Source organism: Parus major, unplaced genomic scaffold (genome assembly GCF_001522545.3).
Source record: "Parus major isolate Abel unplaced genomic scaffold, Parus_major1.1 Scaffold258, whole genome shotgun sequence".
Classification (NCBI taxonomy): domain Eukaryota; kingdom Metazoa; phylum Chordata; class Aves; order Passeriformes; family Paridae; genus Parus; species Parus major.
This window is the reverse complement of record NW_015379266.1, coordinates 265,304-286,137: the sequence shown is the minus strand read 5'-3', so window position 1 is coordinate 286,137 and position 20,834 is coordinate 265,304. Positions and strand designations below refer to the sequence as shown.

General features: G+C 50.7%; 1 protein-coding gene and 2 long non-coding RNA genes across 4 annotated transcripts in view; all 3 read left to right on the top strand.

Moving 5' to 3' along the window:
- Window positions 1-3,526, top strand: part of LOC107198653 — a 9,637-nt gene extending 6,111 nt beyond the window's left edge. The window contains exons 3-4 of the long non-coding RNA XR_001519084.1: window positions 689-1,363; window positions 1,470-3,526. This is a non-coding gene — a long non-coding RNA (uncharacterized LOC107198653). The remainder of the gene's footprint in view (window positions 1-688; window positions 1,364-1,469) is intronic.
- A 1,287-nt stretch (window positions 3,527-4,813) lies between these two features.
- LOC107198654 lies at window positions 4,814-7,809 on the top strand. Its single transcript, XR_004495656.1, has 2 exons — window positions 4,814-5,307; window positions 7,542-7,809. It is a non-coding gene; the product is annotated as an uncharacterized LOC107198654 (long non-coding RNA).
- Window positions 7,810-9,692: 1,883 nt separating this feature from the next.
- Window positions 9,693-20,834, top strand: part of NEDD4L (NEDD4 like E3 ubiquitin protein ligase) — a 91,116-nt gene continuing 79,974 nt past the window's right edge. For both annotated transcript variants that reach the window (XM_015615776.2, XM_015615775.3), the window contains exon 1: window positions 9,693-9,798. In XM_015615776.2, the coding sequence (XP_015471262.1) occupies window positions 9,751-9,798 (48 nt within the window). In that variant the 5' untranslated portion in view covers window positions 9,693-9,750. The remainder of the gene's footprint in view (window positions 9,799-20,834) is intronic.

Below are 20,834 nucleotides of genomic sequence, written 5' to 3'. Positions count from 1 at the left end.
ATCTTTATCTATCTATATAGATAGATATGTATGCATGTAACTGGTCACAGCATCCTTCTTTTCCTGGCTTATAGCTCCCATGATCCTTTTGCAGGCTCCATATACATAGGAAAAATAAACTCATTTGTTCTTTGCACCAAGGAAGGTGCCTTATGGAAGTTGAAATGCTGCTCCCTATAAACTTGGCTTGAAGCCTGAAATTAAGGGGAAGTATTCCAGAAGAGGAATCACTGAGCAGAGCTCATGTGGGGCTGTGGCAAAGATTGATTTGGATCAGAATGAGGGCAAGGAGAGGTTGTGCTGCCCAGCTGGGAGTTGGACTCTGCTGATCCCTGTGGGTCCAACTCAGGATATTTTATGACTCGGTTCAAGACTTAAAATGAATATGGAGAGAAGCATGAGCTACCTAGAAATTCACTCACTCATCCTACATTCAAGCCCCCATTATTGCTTAAAATGGGTGATTAATGGTGTTAGATGGTGACAGCATTCATTTGATTAAACTCCAGAGTAGGCAGAGTGGAAATGCCTAAGCACTGGATTGCTGGTAAATGTGATTTATGCTTTGCGTGTGTCAGTCTATAAAAATATAATCTTGATGTAGGCACATCTGCATTAAATTTGTGCAGCTTCTTCCAAAGTGCTGCTATTTGGACCAAAACAAATGCATAACATGTTCCTGCTCCAGGTGTGTGCCCCCAGGAGGAAGCATCCAGCCCTGGCTGATGAGAGAAGAGGCAGAGCCCGCCGCAATCCGTGGGGACTCCGTAAGGATGTGCAGCCACCCACAGAGTTACATGTGCTGGAGCTTTTGACAACACAGAACACCTTCCCTGCTGTCTTTTTCTCTCTCTCCACTAATCCTCCTCCCACTCAGCAAGAAAAGTCGCTGCACAGGCTCACACAGATGCCACGCTATCAGCCTTACTCTAGAATGATTTCACACATCTCTGGAGAACTGTTCCTGGCTCTTGTTTAGGGAGGCTGGCAATCGGGTTCTCTGCAGTGTTTGAGCTGTACCCTCAGATAAACAACACTTTCAGGTTGTGGCTGATTACTATTTCCTGTTCTTGCTCTCAGAATTCCTGCAAGAGAAGCTCCAAGGACCTCACTTGGGTGGATGGAGCTGTGCTGTCCCCAGCTTCCCTCTGCCATGTGAGTGTCAGCACAAATGCCTGTGCTCACAATTTATGAACAGAAATGCAAAACATGTTTGTCTGGTACAGAAATGCCAGCCTTCCAAACCTCAGGTAGCCTCAGATGGTGTTTTTGATAGATCTGTATGTCTTGCCTGCTGCTGAAGATTTCTCTCTGGATCTTTCAGTGTCAGTTTGCTCTTTTGAGGGTGGTTTCAGTACAGGAGGTACGTGATCCCATCCCTGGAGAGCGTGTTCTGCCACTGCAGGGTCTCCTGGCAAGAGGGGCTGCCACTCACTGCATCCTCCTGCCTCTTCTTCCCTGCACACCAGATGGAGATGAACATGGAAGCACCAGGAGAAGTCTCCACATGACGTCCAGCCAGCTCAGGACTGAATTTCATCCATAGCCACTACAAGTTTAGAAGGTGCTATAGAGAAGTGCAACCTTACAGAAATAAATAGTAAGGCAGATGAGGTTTTACAGCAAGGGAAAACATCACAGGTTTTGTATAATCTGGCACTGGCCATTTTTGGTATGCCAGGGTAAGTGTCTCTGCTCTCTGTGTGGTTGGGTGAGTTAAAATGAATCCATGGGTGTAATTCAGAGCCTGGGTGGATTGAACTGATTCCCCTTCAGAGCTTAAACTGGCTCTGTAAGTATAAACCATACAAATTCCTCCTTTGTCAGCGTAAGGCCTTTCAAAGAAATCTCAGTTTTTACATTTTTACACAATTCTTAATCCCATTCTATTCTTTCCTTGTATTTTGAGCACATTTGGAGCCTGTGCCACCACTTGACCCCACATATGTGCACCAGCTCCATGACTCACCTTTGAGCACTACTGCACATGATGAATATTGGGTTTGTGTAACAGATCTCTGGCAGAGGGGTTATTTCCCCAAGTTTTTGAATTAGGAGGATCTGGGATACCCTTTGTTTCATGCTTCAGTGTTTGACTCACGACTCTAATCTGGTACCAATCTTCATGGCTTTATGTACCTCTTACCCGCCTACAGCTCAGATTGATTTTCCTCCTACTCACCCTTTTGCTCACTACTCTCCTTGCAGTTCTCCTCTAACTAATCCCTCTTGTTTCCCACTGCTCTGTTTTGTTTGTTCCCTCCTCTTCCTCCCTGCTCTGTGCTGCTCAACCTGTCCAGCCAGAGGATGCTGAGCCTTACAGCCAAGGGGGCAGTGCCTCGCTGGGCTCCTCAGCAGACTGACACTGGGTACTTCCAGGAGTGCTTCAGAGTATGGATTTCCTTCATGACACTCCTTATCCTCCACCAGAACCCTCCTGTACAGTTAATCCTCAGCAATTCATTGTTAGACCGCTCGGAATCTGCGTTTTGGAGAGAGACCCTGCATTTCCCAAACCATCCCGAGTCTCTGGGGAACTGTTGGGCAGCTTGAGTTGAAGTTAGACAAACAGCATAGAGAATAGAGGGGAAATATTCTGGCTGTTTTGCACATGGCTGCTTTCATGGTATGCCCCTCAGCCTGCAAGTGAACTGTTTATAAAGATAATTCCACTAAGCACACACAACTGATTCATTTCCCTGCTGCAGCCACACTCCCAGAAATCCTGCTGAAACACTTCTGCAGGATTAAAATGAAACTTCTGCAGTTTTATTTCTGCAGTATTCCTGTGGGTTAGGGCTCCTTGGGAAGTTCACTCAATAACCTGTGCCATGACACTTTGCCTTGGTTGAATGCACAGAAAGTTTAAAAAACAATACAAACCCAAATGGAACCAAAGAGCTCATGGAACAGGAATATCCAAATGCCTCAGGGTGAGCTGATGGGATGGGAGCCACATCCTGACAAGAACCTCATGGAGCAAAATCTTCCACTCCTTTAAGAGGGATGCTCTTGCTTTCTGTGCCCAAGGATCTTCTGAGGTCTCCAGGTTATTATAACCCTTCTTCTAACAAACATTTTTATTAGAGAACATGTATTTCCTAAAAAAATTGATTTGATTTGATTTGATGACACAACCTGAAGGATACCACAAGTCACTTTTCTCCCAGATCTTTATAGCCCTGTATGGAAATGGTTCAAACAGCTGCCAGAATTGTCCAGTTTCACACAACTGAGATGAAGGCACAGAAATGGTAAAGCTCACTTTAAAAATCACTGCTTTTGAGAGAGGGATATCAAACATCTCTCTTTTGGACAGGAACAAAGATGAGTGGCTGAGATTTCTTGCCAAACCCCACTAAAGTAGTTTGTCTGTTGTTAATTGTATGCTTGTCACACTTTCAAGGCTCTAAAGGTCATGTCTTGGGGGTCACTCCTGTTTCTCCTTTCAGACATGGCCAGGTGGGACTGTGAGTTTGACCTGCCTCCAATTCCACAAGGAGCAAAATCCTGAGGCTGTCTGGATTTGAGGCAAGTGAATGAATTCTCCTTTAGAATATGATATTAAAAGTAGGGCTAGCCCATTGTGAGAAAACCTGTCCTCATGCTTCCAAAATCTCCCCGAAGGAGGAGGACTTGTCCTAACTTGGATAAACCTCCACAAAGCTACCGTGCTGCACTTGGCATTTGGGATGGGAGAAGCCATTCTGTGCCCTGCAGACACAGGAGAGATGATTGTCAGCTGCAGCCCAAACATTGGGGTTACGAAACCCAGAGTGCAGCAGAAATCCCCACCCTGAAAGGAGATATGCATTTGTGATTTGGAATTCCAATGGGATGGGTGGGGTGGGGTGGGTGTGCTGATTACAGTTAGGGGAAGGAATGATAGAGGATTTACAAAAACTGGGCTCCTTCCTGCATTGAACACTGCAATGTCTCCTTAAAGGTCTGCAGAGAGGGATTTACTGCAAACTCCCTATTGATAATCCTGCACAGGCAACAATCTGGAAATCTCCATGAGAACCCAGATTCCAGTGTCCCTCTTCCCAGGGGCACAGCTCCAGAGCTTGAGTTGACCTCTCCCTTCCTTCCCACTTCCTTCCCACTTCCTTCCAGAAAGCATTGGTGCAGGATTTTCACTGGGGCTAGGCCAGCCAAAAATACACTTGCAGGATCCTGGATATAGGAATTGTGCCCTCAGCAAACACATTTCAAGCTCATGTGGAGTATCCCACCGTGGCCACGTGTTGGGGTGGTGTGCTGACAGCTCTAGCAGGATGTGAGCTAAGAAAAGCCACGTTTGGTGGGACAGCCCAATGCTGCAAGTACCAAATCTGCAGCCAAAAAGTGCTGTGCAGGAAGGTGCAGGGTTGTGTTTGTCATGGTTTTACTCCCAAAGAGTTACAGGCTGGGAGGGGAGGAAAAGAGGATGAGGATTGCAAAGGCACTGCTGAGGACTGAAATGGATTGTTTGAAAGGTCTCACAGGTAAGAGAAAGTTGGGATTTTGGAGGGACTGGGTGTGCTACAGATTCTCAGGAGGAAAGGGACTGAAGGACAGGGTTATGGGCCTGTAAAAGCACAAACCTCTGGGGAAGATGGACAGCTTATTCCCTGTGCACCATAATATAAGAACCAGGAGAAATCGAATTACATAGAATTATAGCGAGGCCAACAGAAGGAGGTAATTTTCCACTCTGGCCAGTTCCAGAGACAAGAGACCAAGCAAGATGAGCCTGAATGTTAACTACACCAGTCTTTTGGGTCTGGGGTTTTTCCTCCCTCAAGGGGTGAACAGCCCAGGGAGTGCTAGGGAGAGCTCCTGTGGGGTGGTGGAACAGGAGGGACAGCATTGCTCTGGAGATGCCCCAGAGATTAGAGGCTCTGGGCCTGACTCAGGCCCATGTGACTCACCTGAACAGCTGTATTCCCATGGAAGATGTGGAAAGCTCTGGAGCTGACTGTCCCCAGCCCTCAGCTCCGGGTCTGTTGGATGCTCTCGCTCCCTGCCACCCGCCCAGGCAGTGTCACACGCAGCTGGGACTCACACACTGCTCAGTGAGCTGGACACAGAGCCAATCCGAGCTCAGGCTGAGCAACTTGACTTCCATCAATGCTTCAGGTTTCAGTTTTTCCTCTTTCTCTCTTTTGCTGTCCTCCCCAGGGCTGTGTGCCTGTGATTCTCAGTACCACACGCACCCCAACAAACCCAAGGTGTATTAACGCAGGCAGAAGGTGAAATCCAAGTGGAAGAAACAGTCCACAGAACAAATGCCATGGTATTTGGATTGCCCAAGGGCTAAGCCAGGTAAAACACCCTCAGGTTAAGTACTGAGCTGGAAGAAAAGCCCCTGCCCTGTGACAGCAGCTCCCAGCTGGCCTCTGCCAGTGGCACTGCTCCCTGGGGACCCAGGAAAGTGTTCTGCACTGCCACACCAGCCAGAACACTTCCATGCTGTGGGAGAGGTGAGCTGGAAGGAATTGTCTGGAAATCAGGTCACTGACTATATCAAAGGCCTTCCAGAACAATTAACAGCCTCTGTCCAAAGTGTTGTGGCACAGCACCTCATGCCATTCTATTATTACTCTTTAAATAGCCCCAAAATGGTGGGATTTTCCTCTCCTGTAAACTACCAACCACTGACACAAAACACAGGGCTTCTCTCCTCTTCTCCAGGGTTAATCTTCCTTTGCCCATGCCTGTTACATTATCACTGGGAGCTGAGCAACAATTAACAATTTATGTTTTGTGGGAGCTTGATTCAACTTGGCTTATAGCTTTGATGAGTTTTCTATGACTTTCTCAATAATACATTAGAAAATACTGACACGTTTTTAAATAGTTAATCTTCTACTGGTTTTCTGTGTTCTGAACCATGCTCAGCCCCCAGCCATTTCAATAATGCTTCAAGGAAGGTATAGACTGAGAACACAGAGGCAATTATGCTAGTCCAACAGCAACCTGATAAAATATTAACATTTCTTATGAAATTTTTCCAGAAGGAAGGAGAAAAATCATCACCAGCGAGAAGCTTTGCAGTGGGGAAAGCCTTTTATCAGCAAAAGATTGTTAAGTAACACCATTAAATATTGAACGATGCTGAGGTGTGTCTGTACACAGCCTCATTTCAGCCCAGTGTGATGCAGATTTTATTTCCTCCTCTGCAGAAATCATGAAATCCTGTTTCAAACCACGATGGAAGAGCTAATCAGATAAAATCTGTACCTTGCCACTACTACTTTTATGATTTGTTAAGTTCACTGGAATGAGTAATACAGCGTGAATAGAACATTTTAAATACCCCTTGGCAGTCTCTGAAGTACAATAATCATTTAAAAGACACAGGAGTTACCAAACTCCATGTGCAGCTGGTGCTACATCAGACCAAAGGGAGCCTTGTCTGGGTGATTTTCACCTCTGCACTCTCATTTTTTATTTCACCAGAGCTGTTGAGAAGAAATAAATAATGAATTGCACAGCAAAAAGCAAGTCATTCTGGGCAGCCTCTGGCAGCAGTTTGCTCTCCTAATGCTGTTTGGTGAGCTGGAAGCATCCAGCTCATTTCCTAAAGAGCATTTTCTGCTTAGGTCGGGGCTCTATTAATCTGTTCAAGCCAATTCTCTGAAATCCAAAGCATCTGTATTTGGGAAGATCATGGTTTATTTGGATTCTCTTTGTGTCTACTGTCAGTAGATGATTTAAAGTCCAAGGGATTTACAGTGTAAAGTCTCTCTACTGGCATGTTACGGTGACCTTCTAAGTAGCACCTCCCAATATTTGGCTAATACTTCTGAGCAGCATCTCTTTCAATATTTGGGTAACAGCTGGTGCAGTCAGCAATAAAAAACAAAGGTAAACAGCCACAACTGCTGGAAGTGGCTGAGCTTTGGCAGTGTAGAATGGCTGCAGGGAGTGGGGATAGCTGAGCTTTCAGCGTTTGACCAGGTGTTTTCCTGGCAGGTTCTGAAGATGCCCTGTGAGACACACAGCAGTGTTTGGGTAATGTCTCTGTATCGGGGTGCCTGGGGGTTCTGGGGAGCAGTCACTGCAGATGTGGCACAGCAATCCTTTATTTCACATTGGCCCAGTGTCCCCACCTGTGCCAGCTGCTGTGTGAGGGGCAGCTGCTCCTCCTCCATGCACCGGGAGCCGCATCCTCCCACTCCCGTCCTGCACAGGTGGATGGAGCAACAGCTCTCACAGAGAATTGCCAGCCATAAGACACACTAAATCTATTTTTCTCAGAAAATTGTAAATAATTCATGGGCCTTGGTTCTATAAAGAGGCCAGTTATAAATCATCTGAGCCGCACCTGGAGATTTCTGATGTCAGCATTATCACATGAATTACATCTCTCCAGGGCCATCTATTACTGTAAACACAATTCCAAAGAGGAATTATGCATGTAACATGTGCAGGCAAACAAACAAGTAATCTTCAGCCTGGAATTTGATACTAAAGCTTTGCAGTCCAACGGACTTGTTAGTGGCACTAATTTTCTGCTCTGGCCTCAGAGATCCTTTCATTCTATTCCTGTCCAGGTGTATTTTTCCCTGGGGAGCACCTGTTGGTGGCAATGCTGGCTGACTGTACAGCACCGGCAGCCCGGGTGCTGGGAGCTGCAAGCAAAAAGCCATGGATGTGATTCCAGAGGGACATGAACACGTGCTGCAGGAAAGATCTGGATTCTGACACTTCCATGTATCACCTCTTCACCGTGCTGGGATTGCAGGCCAGTTACAGCTGTTGAATGGCAGCAACTGCTTTTTCATTCTGTTCTTCAGAAATAGAAACATTCTTGAATAGAAATGCCAGGTTCCTGATGGTTTCCAGCTCTTGGTGTCAGCACAGAAAGGTATGGGAGGCAAAGAACTGAGATGTGTTTATGGACTGAATGAGGGGACTCCCGAATTCCTGGTTTTCTGAGCTGTCCAGGGGGTGGGACACGGTAAAGACACTTCTGTTGAGGCAACCAAGCAGGTGACTGAAAAGCAGGGGGGAAAAGCTACACCCGGAGCTGGGAATGATCTGCTGAGCTCAGAACAGAGAGGAACAAAACAGAATCTATCTTGGCAAGGGGCCTGAGGAACGAGCCTGGTGCCGGGTGCTCCCGTGGACTGGAGCTCAGAGGCTTGGCCTGGCTCAGGCAAGCAGAAGTTTGGCCGTGGTGCCCGGCCCTGCCTGCACCACGAGTGGTTTATGGCCAGGAGGGACCCGGGCAGTACAAAGGCTGATGTCTCCCCAGGCTGGACTTTAACAGCTCAGCTCCGAGGCACTGCTATCTGGGCAGAGGTCACATCCCTCCTGCCCCAGAAAGGGCTTTGGGAAGGCTGGAAAAACTTCCTGGCCTGCGGACTGCTGGGGAGACTCTCCAGAAAAAGAGATCTCCGTTTTCCCTTGGTGCTCAGCTGGGTGGAACAGAAACAGGTACCAAGTAGCCGAGCAGGCTGAGGTGGGCTGCTGAAGCTGGAGCCAGCGGCACTTGTCTGAAGGGCCCAGAACAGCCGTGTGTTGGGCTGTGGTGCCACCGGTCCCGCGTGTTTCGGTAACACTTACAGGTAAATGTAACAGCATGAACGTGTCTGGGCACCGCTGCCATCAGCTCCCTCAACAGCCTCCAGCCAAGCACCGCCACCGCCGGAGACACGCAGAGATCAGGGATGGGACACTGGCACAGAGGGGCACGGCGGGGCACGGCCAGCTCAGGGGCAGAGAACAACCCAAAAGTTCATTCAGAGCTAAATCGGGACTTGATTTAGCCCAGAAGTGCCCACAGTGTTTTGTGTCCCTAAAACCCGTGATGGCGGGGGAAGGAATGCCACAGTGAGCCACCACGTCCGACTGCACCGGAGAGCGGTGGGCGGCGGGGGCTTCGTTCCTGCCCATCCCGGGACACATCCCGGGACATATCCCGGGACACATCCCAGGACATATCCCGGGACACATCCGGGACACAGCCCGGGACACAGCCCGGGACACAGCCCGGGACACAGCCCGGGACACAGCCCGGGACACAGCCCGGGACACGGGGACACATGCCGGGACACATCCCGGGACACGGGGACACATCCCGGGATACATGCTGGGACACACCCGGGACACGGGGACACATCCCGGGACACATGCCGGGACACATCCCGGGACACGGCCCGGTGCCGCGGGGAGCGCTCTCACAGTCCAGGCCCGGCGGCGCCACTCCCGCCCACTGGGGGGCGCCTGCCACACGCGCCCCTGCGCCCGCGCGCGCCCCCTCACGCGCCCCCTCACGCCTCCCTCACGCGCCCCCTCGCGCCCCCTCACGCGCCCCCTCACGCCTCCCTCACGCGCCCCCTCACGCTCCCCTCACGCCCCCAGTTCCTGGAGCCCTTTCCCCTCACGCCCCCCTCACGCCCCCAGTTCCTGGAGCCCTTTCCCCTCCGCGCTCCCCCTCACGCCCATCCCTCGGGGCTTGCGGCGGGAGCGGGGGCCCCTCCCGCACTTTGTGCCGCGCCCCGCCCGCCGCCGTTGGGCCGGCCCGGCGCTCTCCCCGCCCCGCCGGCTCTCCCCGTCCCTGCGGCCGCGCTCAGCCCCGGCCCGCGGCGGCGGCGGCAGCGCGGGCGGCCCCGGGCGGCCCCGCCCCCGGCCCCTTTCCGCCGGGCTCGGCTGCCGGCGCCTTCCGCCGCCCGCGGGCCAGCGGCAGCGGCGGCAGCAGCGGCGGCAGGAGGAGGAGGAGGCGGCGGCGGGCGGCTCGGCGGGCCCGGGAGCGGCTCCATGGCGACCGCGGCGGCGGAACCGGTGTACGGGCTCTCGGAGGACGAGGTGGGTCTGCGCGGACGGGCCGGGTTCGGGGTGTGCCGGGGCCCCGTCGGCGGTGAGCCGCGGCTGAGGTTCGGGAGCTGGGCGAAGGTCGACGGTCGGTCCGGGAGGGCGAGCGTCGCCCGCCCCGCAGGGCTCCGAGCCCCCCCCGCAGCTGCCGCTCGCCCGGGGAGCGCTGCCCGCGCCCCAGGCAGGTGCGGCCGCCCGGAGCCCGCGGGTGCCTCGGCCGGGCCGGCGGCGAACAAAGAGCCACGGCCCGCGGTGCTGCGGGCGGGGGCGGCCGCCCCTCTCCGCCTCCTCCCGCAGCGCTGCCGGTGTCCCCAGGGAGCGGCCGCGGGGCCCGAGCGGAGCAGCCGCCGGCTCGGTGCGCCGGGCACGGTGTCAGACACAGCCTGGCCCCAATGCAGATGGAGCTGATAAGCGGGGTAGGACCCGCGATAACTAATCGCCGTGTGCCGGCTTTATCAGCCGATGTCTTCTGTAGAACCAAACAAATCGTACAGACGTGAGGAGAACAGTCCAGTTTACTTTAGGTGAATGTTAAAAATCTTATTTAATGCCCTTTTTGTTTCACTGCCTTGGTCAGGTGCTCCTTTTCTTAGGAGCCAGTGTCGTAGAGCATCAGCAATGGGCAAGGCTGCATTACTGGGCTGTGGTTTCAAGGTATCGGCTGTTAGGAGCGCACGTATTGCTTTTATTTTTACAGGAGTGAACAGTAATTACAACAGCATTGCTTCCGGTTTTGTGGGGCTGAACACAACGGGTGATGTGTCGGTCTGTTTGTGGTGTAGAAGAAAGTAACATTAAAAACATTTGCCTTGTGAAGCTGATAGACAGTGTTTCTTACCTGATGTATTTCAGCGGCACCGAGTCTGGATGACTGTAAGGTTTAATTCGCATTGGGAAGAGGGTTCCTGGGCAGGAGTGGGTGTTTTGGTAAGGGGGGGTGTCATTCTGTTGTTGTTAAATTATAAAGCTGAGAGCAGAGTGATTGCAAATGCTCTGCATGTGTGTGAAGGTAGGGGTGAGGAGAGGGCGTTGCAGGAGCGTTGGGTGATGTAGATAGCGAGCACAACAGCAGAGAAGAACCTTCTTCTCCCTGGGCTGTTTCCATAAGCCTTCATGTGAGCTGGCACCAGTCCCCAAGCAGCTTTGGGCCAGCTCCGGTGCATTTCCCGACCCTGCAGGTAGCTGGGCCCACTGCCGAGCCATCTGCAGGGCCCTGCTTGCTCCAGGGCTGCCGGAGGGCCTGCGGTGCTCTTGCCTGCTGCTGGGGGTCTGTACAGCCTTAGGGAACAGCTACAGGCAGAGGGGTTTGCTGTCCCAACACGGGCATCCCAAAACATTTGATTGGAGGTGCTTTTGTGCTTATATTAGCAAAAGGGAAACCAGGAGCCACCCTGCCAGTCCCAGGGAGGTGGCTGAGAACACCACGTTGGAGCTTGGCTGCTGCCTTTTCTGTTGTGCGTGCGCTTGCTGTGTCTTTTGTCCCTGCCTCCTGCCTCGACATATGCTGCTACTTGCACGGAATGCTAAAGAGAAACGGATACAGGGAGAAATCTGCAACCTTGGCTTGGAGGTGGAGGGATCTTGGGAGAGCAGGGGCTGTTCCTGCCACAATGCTCAGCCCCAGCTTGTGCTGGGGACCTGGCCTGTGGAGCTGTGGGCAAGGAGATGTGTTTGTCACTCATCTCCGAGGTAAAACCAAGCTGTTGGAAAAGGAGCTGCTGGGAAAAGAAAGGCTCTGGTCTCTCAGCAGCGGCCGATGTCACAGCTGCAGTGATGACCACACTGCCTGAGGGACAGGAGACTGTGCTTTGTTTCCTGCTTTGCTGTGCATCTGCTGCTGCTGGACACTTCTCAGGAAGAGCAGCGACCATCTAAAACTGCAGCAGGAGTCCACAAATGGAAATAGGATGGAAGAAAGAGGGAGAAGGGACTGAGGGAGGAGTGGCATGGAGAAGGATGCAGGTGATACAGCCTGTTGGGCTGTGCTTTCATGACCCTGAGAGCCTGACCCTCTGTTGAGTCTCTAGTAATGGGCAGAGGACAGCATGGAGGAGGGAGGATGGTCTCTCTCAGGAAGGTGGCTGTAAGAGAGCTCTAGTAAAGGTAAAGCTCAGGAGGGCCAAGGAAGGTGTGCTGACAGTTCTCTGCGTGCTGCCTTGTGTGGGTAATGACTTCCCACTAGCATTGGCTTAGACTTGGCTCATCATTTTTTGGAAAGCAGAGCTCTATTAGCTGTGTGAGAGGCTGAGTTGCATATGTGGACATATTCAGCCTATTCATTTCCTTTGTTCCTGCCTGGGTGTGAAGTGCAGCTTGCAGATCTGTTGTACATGGGTTTTGGAGGGCTTTGAGTTGGCCTTGTGCAGTGCTTCCCCTCCTGGCACATTTGCTGATTGGAAAAGGCAGTGATTTATATGCAAGCTGGACTCTCTGAGTGGCTCTCCAGAGAGACAGAACCAGCAGTCTCTCCTACAGACCAGAGGCACAGGCTTCCCTCCTGCTTGCACAGCTGATGTGTGCGGTGGGCGTGGAGCAGGCCTGGCTGCAGGGTATGGGCCTGCTCCCATCCCTGTGGGTGGCTGTGGCTCCCAGGGCTGCCTTCCACATGGACATTGTTCCCTTTTGCCCAAGGACTCCCATAGGTGTGGGGACACCAGGCAGTTTGGGGATTTGGGGATCACTGAGTCACAGGGGACGAGCCAACCGTTGCAGCTCGTCCTGCTGTGTTCGTAGATCAGCCTCCTTGTAAACCTGAATGGTAAAGTGTTTTTTATTAATTAGTTAAAAGTAGTTGTAAATCAGATTCATATACTGCCAGTTTTTTACTTGTTGGGGTGACCTCAGCTCTGGGCCAGGCTGCCCAGAGGGTGTTGGAGCTCCATCCTTGGGGCTGTTTGGGACACAGGCCTGGGCAGCCAGCTCTGGCAGAAGCATGGGGTGGGCCAGGTGACCTCCAGAGCCTTGTGCCAACCTCAGCCCCTTGGCCATTCCGGGAAATAATGTTTATACAGGCTCCTGGAAGCTTAGGCGCTTTCATGTAATCTCTAAATATCAGTGTATATAAAAACTAACAGCCTTTTGTAGCGGAAAATATTTGTGAGTGAAGTGCACCTCTTGTTTGTTTCTGTTCGGGTTTCTTGAGAGTCAAATATTGCCCACACAGATCACAAGCATTTTGTTTTCTCGGTGTCCTTGGATGGAAGCAAAACTTGCAGCTCCTTGGATTTTGTTTGCTGGAATAAAAAATGGAACTTCAGAAAAAAGATCCTTGAAGAGTGTCTTTTTATACCTTTAAATATTAGGTCATAAAGAGGTTCATATGTGAAACTGCTCTCTGCAGTTGCACAATTCTTCTCTTTTCAAGTTCTATTCAACTTCTGTGACTTGTGATTGAGTCAATTGGAATTAGAAGCTTCCTACTGAGATGACATTTTGTCATGCCTTAGAAATTGTTAAAAGGATCTTGTGTTCCTGAAAATATCTCAATGTGTGAGATACAATCCCATACGCCTCAAGATAAATAATTCTGCATGTAGTCACTGCAGCCTAACCTTTCATCTTAGTTCTTGTGGGCTGTGCTGGGCAAAGCCTTGTGCCTGAGGAATGGATCCTGAAGGATTTCAGGATCTCAGGAGCCTGTGTGGCACTTGGCTTTACTGAGACACACTTTGGGGAAAGGCAAACAAACCCAGCTCTGAGTATGATGGAAATGGTTCCTCTGGACAGGAGGAATTCCTGCAAAGCACAGGCTCACCTGGACAGCATCTGACATCAGGGTAAGGAATAAGCCAAGATTTGGCACGAGGGTGCTGCGGTGAAGTGCCGCTTGTGCTGTGATGGATAAACTGTCTGTGCAAACTGTTTCAGACTGAGGCATATGGGAGGTTGGCTTTTGTGTTTACATGTTCCTGATGGATTTGTTGCTCTGGAATGATCTCCCTTGAGGGTGTCTCCTTCCCGGTACTCGAGTGTCATGTTAATGGATCCATGAGATGGGGCTGCAAAGGCCTCAAGAAGATGTTGTTGCTCATGATCAGCAGGATTTACTGGGGGGAAAAAAGGCTGTGATTTTCCCTCCCTCCCTGGACTCAATGACAGCAGTGACACGTGGGAGTTCAGGGCTGGATTTCTCTGCTTTGCATTTGAAGCAAACCATAAGCTTTGGAAGTCATGGCAATGCTGAGTTGTTGGGGCAGTGTCAGTGTTGTCGATGGTTGCAGTCAGATTTCAGGTGACATTTTCTGCTGTGTGGCCTCAGTGGTGAGGCTGTACCTCGCTGCCCACGCAGCTTCCACGCTGTGCTGGCAGGGCCAGAGATGTTTCCTGAGCCCAGGCCGTCCCCACGGGGCCCCTGCAGGACTGGTGCTGGGAGGGGTTCCAGAGCCGTGTCCCCTCATCGTGCTGGTTCCCAGCTCAGCTCCTGGAGCAGCACTGGAGCAGCGCTGGATGATTGAGCAGGGCAGGGATGTGCTGGAGAAGCAGCTTGTGGCTTCTCAGCTGTCAGGTGCAAAGGGGCAGTGTGGGGGACCAGTCTGCCCAGGGATGCTCCCCTGACCCCGTGAGCTCCAGCCCAGCCCACTGCACACCTGAACCTGCATGCTTTATGTGAAAAAACCCTTGAGTTCCTTGAGAAGATGCACCCTCTGTCACCACCACTGAACACAGACCCTTTAAATGAGAGCTCTGTTGTTTCTGCTCTGAATATTCTGGTTACATAAAAGCCTCACTGCCATCTGAGTACGAGAGGGGCCTCCCTTGGTCACAGCACTGGCAGTGTCTTAGCAGTATGAGATTCAGAATAGTGGCTTTCTTATTGACCCTGAATTGTTTTTATGGACTCTAAGTGCACTGGCTTCAGGGATAGCATGTAAACCTTAAATGATGATTAAAAAGTCCAGGTAAGGAAGCATTTCATAAATGACAGGGCTTGCATATCTACTTGTGTGGCAGAATATCAAAATAGGCTGTGGTTCTCAGGAGGTCAATAGATTTTTCTAACAGCCTGCATTTTACACCAGCTTTTGATGAGTTATCGGCATGTTTTGGTCACTAGTGCTGCCTCTAAGTAAATTTTAGTTTCATTGTAAAATGAATGTAAAGACTTTTAAGAAGGCTTGTATTAACATGAGGGTCTGAAGGAGACAAGGAACGTTAGTTTTAGCTATATCCCCATTCAGAGATGGCTCTGTCTCCCCTAGCTGTTGTCCTGTCCTCCGAGGGTGGTGTGCAGGTAGCGCAAGGCACGGTTCCGTTGCTGCCTTTGGGAATTGGGATAAGCATTCCTTGGGTTCCGTGTGAAGGGCTGGCCGGTGGAGGGCACTGTGGAATGGGAAATGGGGACCCGAGGTTTTCCTCTGCTCCTGCACAGAGGCCATTTTCCTGCAAAGCAAACGTGGACTGTGAGCCCCACACCTGTGGATGTGCAGGCAGCTCGCCCCGGGGCACGGCTTGCGCTGGGAGTTCCAGATCTCCTACAGGAACCTTCGTTTGGGAAATATCACCAGGCATGGAACGAGCGCCGAATGAGCTTCTCTGGCAGAGGGGAATCGCTGCTACATCCTAGGATGTTGTGGGAGGAATTCACCCCTGCGGCTTCTAGGCTGGAGTTGTGTCTCCAGCCGGTGAGAGGCTCTGTGAGATAGCACCCTTATCCTTTCCAAAGCAAACAGCTCCTGGCGCCAGGTGGGCTCCCTGCACAGCTGCTGTAGGATCCAGAGGCCACAGCACATCTGCAGCTGTGGGTGCAGCTCGCTGATTCCTGCTGCATTGGGCCGAATTGGCAACCTCTCAGTCCCAGAAGATTGGATGGGGCAGGACCTTTGCTTAATTAACCTCTCTGCAATATAAACTGGGACTTCCTAGACAAGCTGGAAACTTCCAGGCCTTGTAATAGCAGTGAAGGCTGGATTATCCAACAGCTTCAGTCAACAGAAAGCCCTAGATGTGATAACAATGTGCAGAAGTATCTTGATTTAATTACACTTGGTGTTGGTGAACTGAGAAATCTCATTAACTTCCATAAATTTCTCCATCTTTTGCTTTCACCACTACTTCCTCTCAAATGTTTTGTTGTGTTGAATAGGAGGGTTTTACTGGAGCAGCAGAAGGGCTGCTGGGCAGCTCTGTCCCCTTCTGGGAAGAAGTGCAGTGTAATCTTGTGTACACTGTTATTTTGGGTATGCTGGGTAGGAATGTGGCGCGGGTTGGGTGACTCCTACCTCCAGCACTGGGAGGAAGGAATGTGGTTTTACTGCTGGCGTGCTCAGCTCGGGGCTGGAGCTGCTGCCAGGTCAGTACTAACACCTGACAGGCTTTACCTGGGACTGGAACTGTGCCTTTCTGAAGTATTTAACACTGTCATGCCAACTTTTCACAGCATGGGGTTCTTAAGCTGCCCAGTTTTTAGTGCTGGAGTGTTCCCTTCTCCTGCTCCCACTGTCTTTTCCTCTCCCCTGCCAGAAAGGAGAAAGAAAACCAAATCCTTAGGAAATGGATTGTTTTCTGTAGAGAACTAGTAATTAATTTTAAAATAAAAGATGTGGCTAAGTTGCATAGGCCTGGATGCTAATTGTAGTTAAAATAGTTAAAAATAAACCAACCTATAAAAACAACTCAAAGCCCCAACAAAACAAATCAAGAAACTTGATTTCTGAGATGGACTATAGAATGTATTAAGATATGTTGTGTCTGCCAGGTGATGTCTTGACTGGGCAGCAGACTTGGTGTGTATATTTGTAATTGTTCATTTTTTATCTCCCTCCATTTGACCGTAATTCCTCTGCGCTGGCAGGCCGTAGGTGCTTGTCAGAATCCCGATTTCTAGGATTTAGGAACCTTGCCTGTTACCAAAATAAATATCTCCAGTTGTGAGAGCACTGTCTATTCTGAGGGAAAACTCCATCAATGAGCTGGGCTTTGCCATTAAGCCACAGCACCTTATTTCTGTGCCTCACTGCATGGATCAGTGTGGCTGTACTGGTGTCCTGCCAGCTCAAGCCAGGTTTTCCTGTTTCCATCTAGTTTATCTGCTGGAGAGGAGCAGAAGCATTTGGAATGGGAGCACAACCATGCCATCCGCTCTCCTTTGGCAGATCCTAGTGTTGAATAATCCTGGCTTGAGGGTGGAAGTATGTTCCTGTAATCTGTGCTGGTTTTAATTGAAAGCACTCCAAAGTCTGACTCTCTTTAAGCATCTTTATGTTATGTAGATGATCACACCAAATTCATGGCAAGATGTTGTAGAGATGGGAGTGATGAGAAGTGTGCAGGCAAAGGTGTCCTGGGATGACTCTCTCATGGATGGTCTGTTTGGAGATTGGTGTGGTGGGGAAAATCTGCTTCTGGCCTCTTCCTGGTGGCACTGGATGTAAGGTTTGGAGCGTGCTGCTCTGGAAGCCGTGCGGACAGGAATGAAGTCCCCACAGAAGTGTTGGGTTTTGGGGTTGGAAAGAGGAGGCCAAGCTGAGACCCATGGGTGATGGAGACAGCCCAGGTACCTGGAGATGAGGCTGCACTGGCTGCTGCCATCAGAGCTGCTCTAGCCTGCTTTATTCAGATGAACCAAACGGGATTTAGGAGTTGGGTGTATCATAGGGCTGCTGTTGTGACTGCTTCCTTAGCACTGGGCCCTTGGGCAGCACCCAGTTAGGTGTGTGTGATGTGCTGAGGAGCTTCAGCTGATGCTGGTTATGTGCTGAGGAGCTTCAGCTGATGCTGGTTATGTGCTGAGGAGCTTCAGCTGATGCTGGTTATGTGCTGAGGAGCTTCAGCTGGTGCTGGTTGTGTGCTGAGGAGCTTCAGCTGATGCTGGTTATGTGCTGAGGAGCTTCAGCTGATGCTGGTTATGTGCTGAGGAGCTTCAGCTGGTGCTGATCTCAGTGGTTGATCCCAGGACAGTTCACTTGCACCTTCACCCTCCACTTGTGCAGGGGGAGTTGGGGCTGGTGGCTTCTGGAGCAGCCCACACAGCTCCAGTGGATTTGCACTGCTGAAAGAGGGATGCTGCTTTCTCTTGTATGCCCTGGGATGAATCTGCAGACAGTGTCCTGTGTCTTTGCAGGGCTGTGGAATTGCAGTAACTTCTGGGAAGGTGATGGAAGTCAGAGGTATGTGGTAGGAGCTGCTGGGCTGGTGGTGTGGAGGGTGTGTGTGAAGGGAGGGTAGGGCGCCTGCTCTTTGGTGGCTGTGAGCTGTGAAGTTGGCTGTGTGGGTCTCAGGCTGGAATCCTGACCCTGATGAAGTCTGTGGCAATTTTGTCTCAAAGCAACTCCTCTGTAGTCGTACGGGAATGTTAAGTGGATGAATTCCCTAACAAACAAGTGGCGTTTTTAACCTTTCTTTAAAGATTTCTTGAGTTGACCATTCCTGCTGTTTGTGGTGAAGGGAGTGGTAAGAGGGAGAAGTGGTTTGTGGACAAAACTGTGAGTCTGGGCTTTGTCCTTGTGCTGATTCAGCCTCAGTAACAAAGCAACAGCTTTGCTGCTCAGCGATGAGCAATGGACTTGCTTCTGTAACCTCTGCTCTCGGTACAATGATGTTTGAGTGTTATAAAATACTGGCTTGGCCATTGTTTGTAACAGTTGAGCTGAAAGAACTTGAAAATGTTGTCTTGGACAGGTCCTGCTTTAGTGAACTGAGTGAGACCATCTGGCAATGGTGTACATGCATCTCCATTTTATAGCTGTGGGAAGGGTGTCTCTGTTCAGAGTTCAGGGTTGCAGGATCACCTCCCTGCCTCATTTCATAGGTGCCTTTTCTCCCTCCTCACCTTTGTTAAAATGCTGTCTTAGCACTTGTGATAGTTTGACCACAGGTCAAGTTAGCCAGTGCTAAACCCAGCACATTATTAAAGTTTACAGCTATCCCACTGGATGGGTGGACAGCTGAGGTGGAGAAGTGCCCGACCCAAGGAGTGGTGACTTCAGTGCTGGGTGCCACAGTGAGGGGCATGTTCCTTGCACAGCCTGCACTTGTTTCAGATAAGTGGTGGAGGCACATGTTTGCCTCAGTGTTTATCCTTACTGGATGTTTGGTTTGTTTCAGTTCCAGCTGGTCAAGTTTGGTCACTTAATATTTTATTCCTTATTTCCAGTGTCCATAGAAAAACATTCAGTCCTCGGGATCAGATAAATTCCTGTGCATGCCTGGCCTGGCCTGTGTGTGAATAACACCACTGCTGCTACCGTGGCCTCAGGAGGCACTTCTCCTTTCTGTTCCTCGTGGGAGGGAGCCTTGCTGCGTGCTGTTCCCTGGCAGGGCAGGCTGGTCCCAGCAGCACTGTGACACACCTGGGTCCTGACAGCATCCCTGCTGCTGGAGCAGGGCTGTGTTGGGGAGCACAGTGAGTGGGATGAAGGTTGCTTGCTGTTTTCTGTGTTGGCAGTGCCTCCTGGCCTGTACCCCCTGCACGAGGGTTGGCTTCTCCTGTGCCTCAGCTGGCTCCAGTGCTGTTTCTCACCCACACTTCTGGGGCTGATCCTCTCCTAGCAGCCCTGCTTGTGTGAGCATTCTCATGAAAAGCTATGTACCAGGGTATATTCCCAGCCTGACAGTGCTGGAGGTGTGTTTTCCTGCTTGTGAGCTGCTCTCTGGTTGTGGGGCTGTGACATCAGGACTCCAGCAGTGCTCACTGGAGGCACAGTGACCTGGGAGCTGGGCAGGAACAGGTACAGGCTTCCCCTGGCCACCAGGGAGCCTGGCTGAAGGTCTGGAAACCAGAGCTGGACATGGGCCTTGAGGAGAGATAACGGGCAGTGAGCCTGAATGGATTGTTCTCTTTTAAAGATAGCGCTATAGATACTTTTTTCCAAATTTTCTTTGTTGTATGGAGTGATTATCCTGATGCTTCTGTTGCCTCTCTTATTCAGAGCCTACCTTCTCATTCTGTGTTCTAATTAGCATGATAAAGAACATGTTGCATTTTCCTCCCCTGTGTTTAAGCTGGGATTTTACTTATCCCTGTTTAGGGGCCAGCTGCATCCCAAGGGTGGTGGCTGTGGCACTCTGGGACCCCAGAATGGGAGAGGTGGGTGCAGCAAAGCCCCACCCTGTCCTGCAGATGCTGTGCTGGGCAGGTCTGGCCAGGCTGGGAGCAAGGTCAGAGTTGTTTTTTCCAGGGACATCGTGCAGCTGTGCTAGAGACTGTGCCAAATCAAGCCACACAGTCAGGTTTTGGTTTTGTCTTAACTAGTTTCTGTTGTAGTTTGAAAGTCAAACATTGTAAAGCAGACTGTGCTAAGTGGTCACAGGCTGGGTGTGGATTACCTGCCAGGTCGTTTGTCACCGTGTTCCTGCATGCTCCTAATGCAAGATCCTGACAGAGCCCCTTTGGAAGCTGTTGAAACCCTGGGCCCTTCACAGCTGTTACTGACTGGCCTCAAAGGCTGCAGAGTTAAGATGCTGGAGTTTGGAGCTAATGTGTTTTCCAGTCTTATGGTGACCTTCTCATATCATGTGCCTATCTGTGTCACGTTTTTCCTGAGAACATTGTCCAAAATTTGGCTTGGTGCTAGTGCATATTTTAAAACATTCCAGTCACAGCTTTAGTTACAGTTTCGATTGACATTGTTTATTAAAGAAATGCCTCTTAACACTGCTTGAATTGATTTGGCAAAACCCTGAGTGGTTTCTTCAGCCTGCTGACATCATGAGAATTTGCCTTTAATCCCTTTGTGCTGCTGTCATTTTATTTGGGGTCTGGTCAGTTCATTTCTGAGGTACTTGTACCTGCATTTGTGTTTCTTCATTTCACTCCCATGAGAGATGATCAGCTGTAATTTGGTGCGGGTACCTGTACCCTGGGCCAGTGTGTCCTGCCCAGCTCCCAGCAGCTCCTGAGTGTCTGTGCCCTATAGGGGATGAAATAGTTGTTTCAAATTCCCAAAACTTGGCCAGGAGGTAGATCTTGTGTGAGAGGGAGGTCAGAGGTCAGTGCTGGAATGGCTGCTGCAGTGTGTACCTGGTGATGGAAATCACTAAGCACTTTTGGTCTCCTCTCTATTGGATACCAGAACTATTTGGGAAGTGAAGTT